This window comes from Lissotriton vulgaris, chromosome 11 (assembly GCF_964263255.1).
Source record: "Lissotriton vulgaris chromosome 11, aLisVul1.2, whole genome shotgun sequence".
Classification (NCBI taxonomy): domain Eukaryota; kingdom Metazoa; phylum Chordata; class Amphibia; order Caudata; family Salamandridae; genus Lissotriton; species Lissotriton vulgaris.
The window spans coordinates 287,618,455-287,635,048 of record NC_141699.1 but is presented as its reverse complement, the minus strand read 5'-3'; the positions used below and the strand labels follow the sequence as shown (position 1 = coordinate 287,635,048).

Genomic DNA, 16,594 nt, shown 5'->3' with positions numbered 1-16,594 from the left:
GTATTTTTTCTCAAAGTGAGGCAGTTGAGCCGGCAGTGAATTTGGTGTTTGCATGAGCTTCACCCCTTCAGCCCATATAAAGTCTATGATGGGTATAGTGTGGACTTGTTTGAATGGCTGATTTTTAAAATCATAGAGGAAACAGTCCTCCTCCCTCTGGACTCTAGGCAATTTGAAACGTTGGGCCGCTCTATCCACCAGCTGATGGAAACTCGTAATGTCCACCGGAGGCGAATCCCCGGGCTCTACCAGGGGAGGGGAAGGCGTCTGGATTTGGTAGTCATCCCACTCAGCCATGTGGGTGGCTGCGTCATCATCATCATCATGGACTTCACCATCTTCCTGTTTGGGAGCGACGTCATCATCATCAACAGGGTACTCAGTAGTGTGGATCTTCACTGACGTCTGGACCTGTGGTGAAGGCGTTGGTGGCAAAGGTGGCGGAACAGGGACAGGAGCCGCCGCAGTCGCAGGCACATGAGGCATAGGCGTACCCTGCGGAGAAGGCAGGAAACGCCGGTTGTAGTCATCCAACTTATGTTGGAGATTTGAGATGAGCGGCAATGCAATATCGGAGTAGGAACTTGTATAGAGCGTTCTTCTGCTTGAGAATACTGGTTGTCGTCCTCATCATTATAATCACCGTAATCTTGGCACTTAATAACCAAATCCGATGGACTGCGTGCCACTTGGAAAGATTCATTCACATCATTATCAGATTCGGAATCTGGCTCAGAGCCGGTGGCGATCATGGGTGAGGGAGGCTGTGGATCTGGAACAGATAGTTGGTCAACTGGCTGTTGACGACGATGGTGCAAGGGGTTGGCAGTGGAAGAGCCAGACCCAGTGGAAGATAAAGGCACCAAAGGTAATGAGGGAAACGATGAAGGAACCACCGTCGACGGTGTCGTCGACGGTGCCGACAACGACGCTGGTAGAGGCGTCGACGAAGTCGTTGTAGAGAAATCCGCCGTCAACGGAGCAGCTGTCGACGGAACCATTGTAGACGATAAGGTCGTCGACGATGATGAAGCCAACGTCGACGGAGTCAAAGTCGACGGAGCCCTCGTCGACGGGACCGTCGACAAAGAAGACTTCTTGTGAGCTTTCGTCGACGATGATTTTGCTACGACAAAGCAGATTTCTTCGTCGACGCCGAGGCAATAGGTATCGTTGACGAGACCGTCTTGAAGCTGAGTGATACCTTAGTTGGCATGGACGACGTCGACGTAGCCGTCGTCAACGATCCGGAGGCTGATGTCGTCGTCACTGTCGCCGTGGACGGTCCGGAGACAGCTGATCTCGTCGTCGGGACGATCGTCGACGCTCCCGTCGACGAAAAAACATGTTTTGGAGCAGAAACATGATGGGAGGCAGCAGAAGATGCCTGAGAGCCAGGTCTCATGGGCGTAGCGGTAGTAGGAGGTGGTGAAGACACTGCAGGAGCCACAGACATGGAAAGTTTCTTCCTTTTTAGAAAGGGTGAAGGCATATCCTGCACACTACTACGCTTGGAGGCTGCATGAGAAGGTCCAGACTGCAAACTTTCTGCATCGGACAATGCCGAATCCTTATCCTTAAGACGTTGGAGCCAAATGAGGAGACGGCCTTCTCTGTCCTTAAGGGTTTTAGTGGAGAAAGTTCTGCAAAACTTACAGCTACCAACTTCATGGTCGGGATAAAGGGAATAAATGCACTTTTTGTGGGAGTCCTCATAGTAAAGACGCAGTTTCCGAAAAGAAGAGCAAGGTCTAAATAAAGACTTCTTACTTGAAGACATGTTGAGAAGACTGGAAAACTTGAAGAAGTAGAGAAAACTGAGCAGAGCTCAGGGAGACTCCCTTCACACGCAGTGCGGTAGAAAATCTAATGGTCTGAGCTCTGAGGAGAAGGTTCTGGAAGGGTGCTGGCGCCTGATTGGCTGTAGTTTGGACTAACATAATGACAGGAATATGTTACAGGTGTTTTTTCTCTCTATCATGTATTCCTATGTAGGAATTGGTTTTTGAGCCTTTATTATGTATTTACTACTACTATTTCATGTGTTATGTAGTTACATACATATGTTATTGGTATTTTATTGCTATTTTATTTACTGTGGGACTCCCACTTTGACGACGGGGAATATTCAAGCATGTGAATCTGTGAAAGACACCCTAATACTGGAGAAAAATGGTTATAAGACAACTGTAAGCTTAACATTCTGGAGGCAGGATTCCGTCCTGGTTTTGGAACAAAACCTGTTATAACTTCAGTAACTGATAATCTCAGAATTATTGCGGATAACAGAAGTTCAAGAGTTAAGATAGTCCTGCACTTAACCAACATTTTTGTTGCTATTGATCACTATATCATCCTTCAAAATCTCAAAATCTTCCATATAAAAGAAAAAGGCCTGGCATGGGTACACTCCTTTATTACTCACAGAACTCACCAGGTACAAATGAACAAAAGTTACTTACCTGTAAACTGTGGTTCTCCAGTATTGGTGTCTTTCATAGATTCACATGCTTGAATATTCCCCGTCGTCGAAGTTGGAGTCCCACGGTACATAAAATATCAATAACATATGCATGTATACATGAAAAATATCATAAATAAAAATATACATACATACAATGTAATAAAATTGTAAATTTTAAAAGTACCATAGAACATAATAGGCCCATTGAAAAGCCTAGGGGAGAACTCACTTTAGTAGCATATTAGTGTAATTATGTGTAGGTTCACATTCCAGGCAATCAGGCTGTAGCCTCCTCTAGAACCTTCTCCTCAGAAGTCCAAGTCCTCAGATTTTCGTAGCACAAAGTAAGTAAAAGTGCCTGAGGAGAAGAGAGCCTCTGAGGGGAGGATGGGAGGGTCGCATGTGAATCTATGAAAGAAACCAATACTGGAGAACCACAGTTTACAGGTAAGTAACTTTTGTTCTTCTCCAGTATTAGGGGTGTCTTTCATAGATTCACATGCTTGAATAAGAGTAGAAAGCAGTAAATCATCACATAAGTCATAAAGGTGATATACCAAAGCAAGTAAGGTAAACATATCAGTCAAAATGCAATGAACATTAAAATATTATTAGAAAAAAGCTTTATGACTTGAGGCGGGTAGCAACAGAGTCTCACCTTTATTAGAAAAGATTCCGCAGCACCGCTTGACCTACTGCCGCATCCGCGGCGTCTGTTGATTGCAGGCAGTAGTGTTTTGTAAAAGTATGGCTGCTCGACCAAGTAGCAGCTCTGCAGATCTGCCTCAGGGGTACCCCCGCAAAAAGGTCAGCAGAAGTAGACACCGCTCTAGTTGAGTGAGCACGAACTGGAGCAGGAAGGGGCTTCCCAGCCCGTTGGTGGCAAAAGGATATGGTAGAAGATATCCATCTGGTTATGGTCTGTTTGGTAACAGGTTTTCCTTTGCAAATTGGGCCATACGCCACAAACAATTGATCTGACTTTCTGACAATTGCAGTTCGCCTAATGTAAAATTTGAGACAACGTTTCACATCCAATGAGTGTAATGACCGCTCAGCTGGAGTTTGCGGAGCAGGAAAGAAAGTCTTCAGGATTACGGGTTTGTTGAGATGAAAGTCACTGGGAACCTTCGGGATGAACTTAGGATTAGTTCGCAATGTCGCAGCCTCATTGGAGAATTGTAGAAAAGGAGGCTGTATGGTAAATGCCTGGATGTCACGGACATGCCTTGAGGATGTCAAGGCGAGCAAAAGAGCAACTTTCCATGTGAGAAATTTTAGACTTGCAGAGTGGATAGGCTCAAATGGAGGTAGAAGCAGTTGAGACAAGACCAAATTTAAGCGCCAAGCTGGTGGAGGGCGACGGATAGGTCGAAACATCCTAAAAAGGCCCTTGTAAAATTGCTTAACGATTCTCGAGGAACATAGAGATGTAGAACCATCATGACGGAAGCGGGAAATCGCCGCCAGAAACACTTTAAGAGTTGAGTGTGAAAGTCCTGATCTCGCCAGGGATAAAAAGAAAGGCAAGATCTGTTCAGGTTTTGCAGTCATGGGGTCCAAATCTTTAGTGCAGCACCAGACACAGAAACGTTTCCACTTTAATTGATAGGTCTTAATGGTGGATGGAGCTCAAGCGCTCGCTAACACCTCTCTGCAGTCCTCATCGATATTTAGACGTGCAAATTCATTGTATTCAGGTTCCAGGCATGGAGTTGGAGGTATGCGGGATCCGGGTGACAGATTTGTCCCTGCTTCATCGTGAGGAGGTGAGGTAGAGGATGAAGTGGTATCGGGTCGGACTGTGAAAATAGGAGCAGGTCCATGAACCATGGGCGCCTCGGCCATTTGGGTGCAATCAGGATGATGCGGCAAGGTTGAAACCTCATCCTGTGTAACAGGCGAGGAATTAGAGGAAGTGGAGGAAAAGCGTAGATGAAGTCGTTCGACCAATTGATCAAAAATGCATTTCCGCTCGACTCTCTGTGGGGATGCCGACTTGCAAAGCGCTGGCATTTCCTGTTGGTAGCAGTCGCGAAAAGATCCATCTGCGGCTGGCCCCACCACCGGAAGATGAAATCGACGGTTGGTTGGTTGAGTTCCCACTCGTGATTGTCTGACGACGCCCGGCTGAGTGAGTCCGCCAGAACATTGGCCACACCCGGCACATGGATGGCTGTGAGATGGATTTGATGTTGAATCGCCCAATCCCATATTTCTTGTGCCAGTTGTGAAAGCAGGAGAGACCTTGTGCCGCCCTGCTTGTTGAGGTAGTGCATGCTGGTGGTGTTGTCTGTCCTCACTAACAGAGTGTGTCCCTGCACTAACCTCTGGAAGGACTTCAGGGCCAGGAAAATCACCAAGAGTTCCAGGCGATTGATATGCCAAGTACGTTGGGTCGCCGTCCACTTTCCTTTTACAGACATGCTGTCGAGATGCGCACCCCATCCCTCGAGAGACGCGTCTGTTGTAAGCGTCAGAGTCGGAGTTTCGTCTTGGAATGAACGGCCCGCAGATATGTTTGGAGGGTGAGCCCACCACTCCAGCGCTTTTTGGATGCGAGGTGTTAGAAGGACTTTGTCCTCGAATGACCCTGACACCTGTTTCCACTGTTTGTCTAATTCCTCCTGTAGAGTCCTCATGTGCAATCTGCATTTGGGGATAATTTGGATGCACGAGGAAGTCATGCCAAGGAATGATTTGAACATTCGAACAGAAACATACAGTTTTGACTGTAGGAATTGCACCATCTTTACCATGCGGTCCTGTCTTTCTTTGGAAACGAACACTTTCCCCCGCCGAGAATCTAGCGAGGCTCCGAGAAAATCTCGCCTTTGCGACGGATGAAAGTGTGACTTCTGGCAATTGATTGAAAACCCCAAGGTTTGGAAAAGCGAGACGCAGAGCTGAGTGTGCTGCTCCGTCAGTTGAAAAGTCTTGGCCTTGATAAGGCAGTCGTCCAGGTATGGATAAAATTGGACGCCTTGCAGACGCAGGGAGGCAGCTACCGGGGCCAAGATCTTGGTAAAGACCCTCGGCGCTGATCGAAGGCCGAATGGTAGGACTTTGAATTGGAAGTGCAGCTGTCCGACTGTGAAGCGTAGATACTTCCTGTGTCTGGGGTGAATTGGCACATGGAAATATGCGTCTTGGAGGTCGATCGTTGAAAAGAATTCCCCTGGATTGAGATATTTCAAAATTTGAAGCAGAGTTAACATCTGAAAATTTTTCGAAATGATACATTTGTTCAGGGCCCGTAAATCCAAAATTGGACGCCATTCTCCCGACTTTTTCTTGACTAACACGAACCGGGAATAAAACCCCTTGCCGCGTTGACCTTGCGGCACTACCTCGATGGCTCCTTTTTTGATCATCAATTTTACCTGGGCCAAAAGTTCTTTGAGGTGGGGAGAGGGTGGCCCCGAAGGTGAACGAGTGGGAAGGAATTTTGTAAACTCCAGGGTATGTCCTTTGGAGATAACGTCCAGGACCCATTGGTCGGAGGTGATTTCGGACCATTTTCAAAAGTACCTTGAGATGCGACCTCCAAGATTTACAGTCGGCAGAAGAAAGGAACTGAGACTGTCGCTGCTTTTTATTGTTTGAGCCACCTCTATATGTTGTTTTTCGTTGGTATGGTCTGGTGGAGGACTGACGATTCTGGGATTGGTAGGAACCCCTCTGCCGGTTATCGTTGTAGGAGTTGTACGAACGATATTGACCTGATCCTTGAAAAGTAGAGGAGCCTCCGCCTCTACCTCGTGTCCCCCGAAAGGGCCGTTTCTTGTACTGGAGGGTAGCTAAGGACTTTGCAGTGTCGGTGTCCTTTTTTATCGCCTCAAGGGCATCATCTACATGCTTGCCAAACAATGACTCCCCGTCGTACGGCAAGTCCAGGGCTTTTGCTTATACCTCTGGACGGAAGGTGGTAGACTACAACCAGCCTTGACGCCTCAAGACTGCAGCCCCAGCCAATTGACGAAAGCCCGTGGAGGAAATGTCAAGCACGCATTCAATAATTTCGGATGAAATTATCTCTCCCTCCTGAATAATGTCCTGCGCTTCTGCACGGATGGCCTCGGGTATTTGAGGAATCAGTGCGGCAATCTCGGACCACATCTGGCGGTCGTAATGGCCCAAAATAGCCAAGGTATTAGAAGTAGCCGCCATTGTTGTAAACTTTTTGCCTATAGAGTCCAACTTGCGGCCTTCCTGATCAGGAGGAGATGTGAGCGGTGTAGCAGGATTGCGGGATCTTTTCTTTGCTGCTTGAGTTATAACCGAATCTGCTTTTGGTTGTGACACCAAAAAGGCCGGGGCAGACGCCAGAGCCTTATATTTCTTGTCTAATCTGGGCAAGACTGCAGGTACCGAATTTGGATGTTCCATAAACTTAAGGCCCTCCTGCCAAATAAAGTCAATGATTGGTATTGTGTGGGATTGCCTTTGTCAAAGGTCCTTAAAATCATACAAGAAGCATTCACTTTCATGTTTTTGTTTTTCGACAGTGAGATGAAAACGCTTTGCAGCACGGACCATCAAATTATGGAAATTTGCAATGTCCACTGGAGGCGATGCAAGAGGTGAGGTGGGTGGAGTGGAAGGTGTTTGAGCCCTGTAATTGTCCCACTCATTCATATCGACGTCATTGTCGTCGTCATCAGTGTTGCGAGGATCAGGATCCTCGTTGTCGGTGTCAGGACGAGTACCCCCCGGTGACGCGGGTGGAACAGGTGCAGGTGCTTGAGGAAGTTGAGGTTGAGGCTGTGGAGGAAGTTGTGATAGTGGAGAGGCAGGTGTAGATGGAGGGAACCTGCGGTTACAGTCATCTAGCATGTGCTGCAGATTCATGACCAAAGATAATGGTATTTGCGTAACCGGCTCCGAAGTAACTGGTTCTGATTCCTCAACAGGAAATAATTTGTTCCCATCTTCAACGTTTTCCTCTTCGTCACCCTCATCACTATACTCCTGGCACTTAATGTGCAAATCAGATGGACTAGATGCCTGTCCGAATAGTTGTTCCACCTCTGAATCGTTTCCGGATTCTACCCCCCCAGACTGAAACAATTGGTCTGGAAGACGAGTTCCACTTCTCACTGGACTTAGTTTAATGAGAGGTACTGTCCTCAAAGAAGAAGCAGTAACCACTGTAAAAGTGGCAGCTGTGGCCAAAGGTTGATGAGACGTCAACGAGCCCGTTGACGTAACTGCAGCAGTCTTAGAACCAACCTGAGGCGTCTGCGTCGTCGCCTTAGATGTAATCGATGCTGAAATTGAAGGCTTTTTCTTCGTCGACGATTGGAGCCTTACTCGTCGACGATGATGTAGAGGTCGACGGGATGACAGCCGTCGACGAAGTCGTCGACGATGATATGATGGTCGTCAACGGAGGAGCCGACGACGAGACGGTCCTCGACGATGATGGGCCTGTCGACGAGCTGCTTTTAGAAGATGACTTGATCTTCGTCGACGGGGTTCGCGTCGACGATGGAAGCGTCGACGATGACTTCTTCGTCGACGGTATTCATCTGACACTCGTCGGCGAGATCTTCACAATAAAAGTAATGGGTCTCACTTCCTGGGCTGTCGTCGACGAGGCGATCGTCGTCGACGCAGTACTGGTTGACATAGTACATGTCGTCATCGACTTCGTCGTCGCTGAAGATGTCGACGGACGCGTCGATGAGCCCCTCGACGAGCAAATGTCAGATTTAAAAGTGGAAGGGAAGGCTTTGGGCGCAGATGTCAAAGAACCAGGTCCCGTAGACGTGCCCTGAAGCGAATCCTGTGGGGAAACAATCCTGGAGGATTCCAACAGTCTACTTTTCTTCAGAAAAGGAGATGGAACCTCAGTTTCAGACCCACGCTTCTGAGAGGATTTTGAAACACCAGATGACAAACTTTCTACTTCAGAAACCACAGACTCTGAAGTCTTCAACTTCTGTAGCCACAGAAGGAGACGGGCCTCTCTATCCCTCTGAGTCTTGGGAGGAAAAGTGCAAGAGTACTAACAGTTTTTCACCTTGTGGTCTGGGTAGAGACAGTAAATGCATTTACTGTGTGGATCCTCATGGAAAAGGCGCAGTTGAACACAAGAAGGGAAGGCTTTAACCGCATGCGCACTAGCGGGTTTTCCCGCTGTGCGCTGAAATTTGAAAATCGCGGGTTACGTGACAAAGCCAGCTCGTCATGCGCGCAGCGCAGGTAACGCCCATGACGAGCTGGCTTTGTCACCAGCATCGAAGAAGTTAAATAAAGATTTCCTATTTGAAGACATTTTCTGAAGAAACAAACAGCTGGAGTTGAAGAAAACTGAGCAGAGCTCAGGGAGACTCCCTTCACGCGACGTGCGGTAGAAAATCTGAGGACTTGGGCATCTGAGGAGAAGGTTCTAGAGGAGGCTACAGCCTGATTGGCTGGAATGTGAACCTACATATAATGACACTAATATGCTACTAAAGTGAGTTCTCCCTTAGGCTTTTCAAGGGGCCTATTATGTTCTATGGTACATTATATGTATGTATATTTTTATTTATGATATTTTTCATGTATACATGCATATGTTATTGCTATTTTATGTACCGTGGGACTCCCACTTCGACGACGGGGAATATTCAAGCATGTGAATCTATGAAAGACACCCCTAATACTGGAGAAGGGTCCCTTCTCCTCTACCACCGCCCTACAATGGGGAGTAGCAGAGGGATCTGTGCTCTCACCGCTGCAATTCAATATTAGTGCAATCTCTCACCAGCCTCCTTAGTATAATGTAACTGCTTATTTCTATGCGGACTACAATCAAATTATCAGCTTGAGTGAGGATACATTTAATCCTTCAATAGGTCTGACCGCTATACTGGATGACACAAAACTATATGGATTGAAATCAGGTTAAATCTGAGGTCATGCCCGTATGAACTAAAATCAATCACTAGGGTACTGCATTATGGCCCAAACAACTTGGAAACTATCTGTGCCCAGTTTGCTCTGTTCAGAATTTGGGAGTCATACTGCATCCAGACCAAAATACAGAGCATCGGATTACAAAGATCACTAAAACCAGTTTTCAATAAATATGTGTTTTGTGATGCTTCATGCTTCTTTTTCAATTACCCACAAAATTATGATCGCCACACCATTTGTACAATCACTTGTAGATTATGGCAAATCTGCTTACCTATGCCTTCCTTTGAAATCAATTACTTACCTACAAAAGGTTCAAAATGCATTATTGAGAACAATCTTTTATCTTAAACGTGTTGTGACTGGCTCCAGTTACATCTAATTACATTGGCTACCAGTGGAAATAGAATCCTTTCCAAAGCATCGTGTATATTTATAATTTATTATGACACAAACCCTAAGTTCCCCCAGGACAAATTCAAGAAATATGTCCTTGTACGGAATCTCAGATGTTGCTATAATGCCACTTTCAAAGTACCCCTCTGTAACTACAGGAAAACGGGAGGATGAGCGTCAACATACAAGATGCCACACTGTGGAATTAGATCCTGTTGGATTTCCGCTCCCAGCCCATGTTGCTAATGATCAGGAAAGACTTAAAAACTTGGCTTTTTACCCTTCATCCTAAAACTAACTTGTGCCTAGAGACTTCTTCGGAGTGATAGCTACGCTTGAGAAAAAAACTGAAATAAAGCTCTGCCTGAACTAGTGTCAGCGATGCACTGTAAAACAGTTGCAGAATTAAGGAAAAAAGAAAGGAATATAAGTAACAACTCGGGCAAAATAATGGTTTATCATTTAGAGTAATGCATGTTGTACATAAAACCATAAATACTGAAGGGACTGAATAATAATTGTTTGATCAGAGAGCAACCACTCCCAGCACCAGCTGGGGTGAAGAGCAGGTAAGAATAAAGGAATCAAGTCTACATCCTTCTTTGTCTTTTCGTTTCTGAAAATTATGCAACTCTGTAGTAGGGTATTCTGGCTTGCCATCAATTTATGCATTTGTTTAATCAGTAATTACCCTAGCTTTCTTCGGAGTGGTAGTTTGACACTCAACATCAACATGGGCATATTACGTACATGCTTTTTACAAAGTGCTGGATTCACTGCATACAGACCAACGAATTTGTTTGTTTGGGGTAAATGGATTTTTGTATTTATCAGTTCTCTTAAGCATAAAAAATGTGCAGGACATGACGAACCATGTGACAGCATGAGCAATAATTCAGTGCACCAGTGATTCTCTTTTCCAAGTAGCTGTATGAATTCCAAAGGACCTTCAGTCTCCTTTTCCTCTAAAGACATTGAAGAATTCTTTGTAAGTACCACTGCTTGGAATGGACTTTTCAGGTGTTTCTGAGAACACACTCTGGACCCAGGAAGCACAATAATCAACAGTCCAAGTCCAAAACTGCTCTGTCCTATGAGATTCCAGACCAGAAGCAGTCTCTCTAGTACATTCAAAGCTGCACAGAATCTGAAAAAGCTGTACAGTACCAGAGAAAGCAAACGTATTTGGACTAAGACTGTATGTCACTGTATCAAGGTCGACAAATATTGCATCCACTACACTGTAAAGGTAAATTTAATATATTTAGTATTCTTAACTCCACATCTACTTTCCTAGACTTACCTTGTGGTGTAGTGGTTAGGTCGATGTAATAGATACAATACTTTTGTCGGCGGTATAGAACGTATGATGTAATGAGGATATATCTCGACCAGAGCTTCGTAAGAAGTAACCAGAAGTGCAGGTATTAGTATACTTAGTACAGGCACCTCCTTTATCTTAGCATTAGGACTGCTGTTGATTTAACTCTAATAAGTGTCAGTACAAAAGGCCAACAACTAACTGGATAAAACTTTCCTAAGCAAATAATCCAACCTTTGCCTAAAGGCCTGATTTAGATCTTGGCAAACGTGTTACTCGGTCACTACGGTGACGGATATTCTGTTCACCGAAATATAAATCCCATAATATTCTATGCAATTTATATTTCGCCAGATGGGTTATACGTCAATGTTGTGATGGAGTAACCTGTCTGCCAAGATCTAAATCAGGCTCTAAGTCATCTGTCAAGAACTGATAGGCCAGTCTTATGCACTGAAAGAAGGCGTTGTTAAATGCCTGGGGAAGCACATGAGAGAATGGCAAGATTTTTCTTTTTTTTTTCTTGCCAAATTAATTTAAAAAAATGTAAAGGAATGTTCTGGAAATGGGTGCCACAGAGACTAGCGAACCATCATAAATTGGTGGAGCACAGGAGAAGGACATCCCTTCAACCTCTCTGATATGGAGTAAAAAATGTACGGTAATATTTTTAAAGCAGCCTGTTCTGGCCTTGCTTGCAATATACACAGTTCTGAACCATATGGGACAGAGATGCTTTTATGTCATGCAACGCCTAAGTACAGTTTTGTGAGACATGCCAAGGTGGTGAAATTCAGAATGAGTAGGCTAAACTCTTCAGTGAGAATTAGATATTTAGTGCAACAGCCAAGTGAGCGTGCCATTTTTGTTGTAGTGTGGAAGGAAGTCATCTGTGGGTAAATTCCTCTATTTATTAGGGGTTAAATATTAATATACTCAGCATGCCTAATTGTAAAGGATAGTTTCTAATCCTCAAATCCAATCTGAGTAGAGGTCTCTGTAGCTAGCATCATTAGGTGGGCTTTACGTTCAGTTCCACTTATTAACGTTTATTGTTGATCTCAGTAACAAATGTACATGACCAAAATACCACAACACCTGATCAATCAAATGTGCCCTAAGAATCCACTCAAAATCTTTACAAAATGTGGAAAAATTACAATCAAATGCTTTTAGAGTGTTCTATAAAAAAAGTATGCTTGATGAGTCACTAATGTTGTGACAAAGAAATACTATACGTAGATGTGTGTGCCTAAGAGTTAACATTACAGGCCACACTATAAAAACAGGTTTAAGATCCTGACTCCTTGTTTTACAAAGAGTACAAAGTTCAGACTCAATCTTAGATTAACTTGCAATGATTCTTGCAAAGGGTTTAAACACTGATCAATGGTTCAATAATAGCAGATTTAATTGAGACCTATCAAAAACAGGACCCAGTGCAGTATCCAACCAGCATCTGCAATGCAAAAGGTCTCGCATGTACGTGAGTTTGAGCTATTGGCATTGTAAATGACAATGCATTTCATTTATGTTTTGGTTTTTAAAACATAAATAAAAGGCCTTGTCATTTAACCGCTTAACTGCGGCGGCAATTCTGCCGCGGTGCAGCAGTTTAGCAGAGTGGGCAGGGCCACGTCGGCCAAAAGATATGCGCAGAACTATGGAGTTAGTGCTCGCAATGTCCGTTGGTTAACAAACACAGTGAAGGGGTTGAAATGTCAATAGCAAAAGCAAGACCTTACGGATTCCCAATGCTTGCAGGCATCGCTGAGTTGCCCTCTTCTGTGTCCCATGGCCCTTGAAGAGCTACCTATTTGCTAAGAGTTAAATATACAAGCCGGGGTTCACAACTGCACACAAGAGACCCTCCTGCAGTAAGAGAAACTCATTAAATAAAATCGTTCTTACAGACTAACGAAGACGTAGCGTGTTCCAGCCGAAGTAAAAGGGTCAGTCTTCATGGGAGGTTACAAATGAAGACAAGGTGGCACTGAGGGACTAACAAGCCTAATAATGAAGCCAGCATTTACGAAGGACAAGGACACAAGCCAATGACAAATATAGGCAGAGAGTGGGCGGGCCTTCAAGTGCATACTCCAATAAAGCATAGCTCTCAGAGCAGCACTTGCGCTGCCCAGACTCGACCTAAAAATAAGCTATATATATTGTGCATAATTAGTTTTTGCCGCTACAATTATCGTACAATGTATGCTAGGAACATAATTGCCATTGCTGTGAGACCTGATACTTATTTATGATGACCCACATTTTTTTAATATAGTTTGTAGGATTCAAGAGGAGATAGGGTAAATTCTGTGTCTCCACTGAATTTACTGTGCTGAAACAGCTTATGGGCCTAGCACCTAGATCCCATCCTCATCAAATCATTAAGACCCTCTGTATGTCATAAACACTACATCCTTAAATAAAGACCGTAGTTCCCAAAAGCATGACAAAATCTTATTTGTGAATAAAAATGTAATCAATTTGCAACTTACTGATGAAAAGTAATTTTTTCTAATATACAGCCTAATTTGTAATAAGCTAAACAATAGTTTAAAATGATGCTGAGGAGGATGTATTGGTGAATGTTTTGGAGATGTTGGATTACATTTTCCGTTGCTATCTTTCTCATAGTATTCACTGAATTTGTGTATATTTCAAAATGTCTGGTGTTTACCTTTCAGCACAACTATACAGTAACTAGTGATATATATATATGAGGAAAAATTGTGAAAAAAAGATTTCATATTTGCCTTCTTTTTTTATATTTGCTCCTAGGTGATGAAGAGTGTTCCCCCACTGAACATACGTACAAGAAATCCTACATGGATACATCTCCAACTGAGGAAGACCCTTTCTATCGATCTGGCTATCCACAGTCTCAGGGAGTGAGCTCCTCATACAGATCTGAATCTGCCCAGAGACAAGCCTGCATGTATGCTTCATCCACATCTGCCACTGACACGGTGCCAAGTCTGGAGGACATAAGTTGCAACAGCTGGTCAAGTGTGCCTTCATACAGTAGCTGCACTGTCACTGCCATGCAGCCTATGGACCGACTGCCTTATCAGCATTTCTCTGCTCACTTCACATCGGGGTCCCTCATGCCAAGACTAGCTGGTGTGGCAACTCACTCATCCTCACAAATTGGCGACAGTCATAGCATGTACCAGCACCAGCCTCCTGTTGCCCATCAGCCTATCATCCGGCACTGTGGTCCTCAGACTAGTATCCAGACACCCAATTCCTTACAGCCAGGCGAATTTGTCTATGGAGTACCAAGAACCCTTTCCCCACACCAGTATCATACTGTTCATGGTGTTACTATGGTACCAGAGTGGAACGAGAATAGCTAACATGCTCGAGAAGTGATAGACTGTACAGGAGCAGACAAATAAATAAACATAACAATATGATTGATGCTGTCAGAAGAAGAAAGGCTGAATTCCAGTAACTGGGCTTCTTTGAACCAGTGCAGTTTAATTTTAAAAAAGTGCAACACCCAAGAGACAGTTATTTGAGTTCGGTGAGCTTACTTCTGATTGTGGAAGAGGAAAAACAGACAGACTACACATTTTAACAACTGATTGCGTATTTGGATGCTTTGGTCTATCCATCTCCCAAAAAACTGCTAGTCATGGGTAGAATTACTTTCTTTGTGACTTGCTTCGTTTTATCACGATAATCTTCCTCCTCCCAATTCCTTACTCAGAGCCCCAAACTGTCCCCTTCTTTCCCCAACCCTACACAGGCAGCGTGTGGAAAAGTAAAGTTGGATATTACCATCAGTGTTAACAGTGTTTAAAATAAAATATAATATATTTTTTTCTGCTGTATCCGTGAACATGGAAAAAACAGATTGGGGTTCAGCGAACACAAGTACAGATGATATAATATTTGAAATGTCTATCAATTTACATAGAAATTGCTCACTTGCTTAGAATTAGGACGGTCGGTTTTAAGAACATGATCATCCATTTTTTCCATAAATGATGCACTGAGCAGATATTAAATCATATGTAAAAAGAAAAATTCAATTCCACGCTATATATCCACGATGACACTTTACAAAGCCATGGATCCAGTTATGTCTGTCCTTCGCAATATTATACAAGACACTGATGCAATAAGTAGTAGCCTACGTGATACATCTTATGGAGTAATTCAGGATGTCCCCTACATCTTGGTTGTTGTATCGAGAACCCAGCAGTTGCATGGCTGCCAAGACACAGCTCTGACTTCTATACCCTTTTGACAACATAAATGGTTTGCAGTTAGGAAAAAAACGGTAGAAGATAGAATTTCTAAAAGCCAGTAGCGGTTGGCGGTGGGAGTAGCTGCCGGGCTGGGGCGTGGGAAGGGGGAGAGGCAGGGTGGGGGGTAGTGGACTATGGATTGCAGAGGATTACAGGTAAGTAAGCATATAAATAAATAAAACGAATGTCATTGCGTGCACTGCATCGCATTTGGGGATGCAGTACACGCAACGAAATTCGTTTTATTTATTTATATGTTTACTTACCTGTTATACTCCGTAATCCATAGATTACTACCCCCCACCCTGCCACCCCTCCCCACGTCACCACACCAGCAGCTACTCCCACCACCGACCGCTACTGATAAAAGCTGCTACCAAAAAATACTACAATATCTAAAACAGTTGTGTCTGAATGGTACTACGTGACACTGTAAAGATGGTGCCGACAGAAATCAAGGGTGAGAGTGGACAGAAAAACATCTCCCTGAAGGGCTTTCTGCTGACAGGAAAGCAGTGCTGCTCAAGGGCAGGCCAGCTACCACCAGAAAAAGGCGAGCATCCCCCTGCAAAATAAGACAAAGTAAAGGTAATGGGTGGGTGGGGGAGTACCACTGCAGGACAACAGCATTGCCCCAGGGAGTTGATGATGGGGCGTCCCTGGCAAAAGCTGAGTGGTGGGGGCTATGGTAGGGGCAGTAGAAATGGGGCAGGTTTAGGGTACCTTCTTTATACTGTTACACATTAGATTGGAAAGTGGCCATCTTAAATTAAAGAGACCCACCTCTTCATTCTAGACTTCAGGTGGCCCAGTCATCCTCACAAATGAATCATCCTCTTCGACTATTTCACCTCAGGATGCGTGTCTTCTTCAATGCTTTTTTTTCCTTTAGAGGTCAAAGGCCATTAAGTGTAACTGTCAGTAGATTTCATATAGTCAAATTACTTTATTTCGGCCAACAGTGCCATAAAAGTACAGACAATATAATTAAATTTCAACGTAACTGACTTTCTGAAAAAATTACCTCTAGATTTCTCATTAATATATGCATTTGATTCAATTCTTCCTATGTATCTTTGATGGACTGCCCAAGATTCTTGATTCTAGAGCTGCAATTATTAGACAGGAATTTATAGTTTCCTCTGCCCCAGTAGTAGCCCTTGTCGATTAACAAATTACTTAAATCTGGAAGTGATAGATTTTTTTAAATTCCCCTTGGGCTAGCACACCTGAAAACAATGACTG

The 16,594-nt window shown here is 44.1% G+C and overlaps 1 protein-coding gene across 3 annotated transcripts in view; it reads left to right on the top strand.

The window, feature by feature from the left end:
• Positions 1-15,257, top strand: part of TBX5 (T-box transcription factor 5) — a 474,913-nt gene extending 459,656 nt beyond the window's left edge. For 2 of the 3 annotated variants that reach the window (XM_086944743.1, XM_086944741.1), the window contains exon 9: positions 13,872-15,257. In XM_086944743.1, coding sequence (XP_086800869.1) covers positions 13,872-14,449 — 578 coding nt within the window. In that variant the 3' untranslated portion in view covers positions 14,450-15,257. The remainder of the gene's footprint in view (positions 1-13,871) is intronic. The other variant, XM_086944742.1, reaches the window with a different exon arrangement.
• The last annotated feature ends 1,337 nt before the right edge of the window (positions 15,258-16,594 follow it).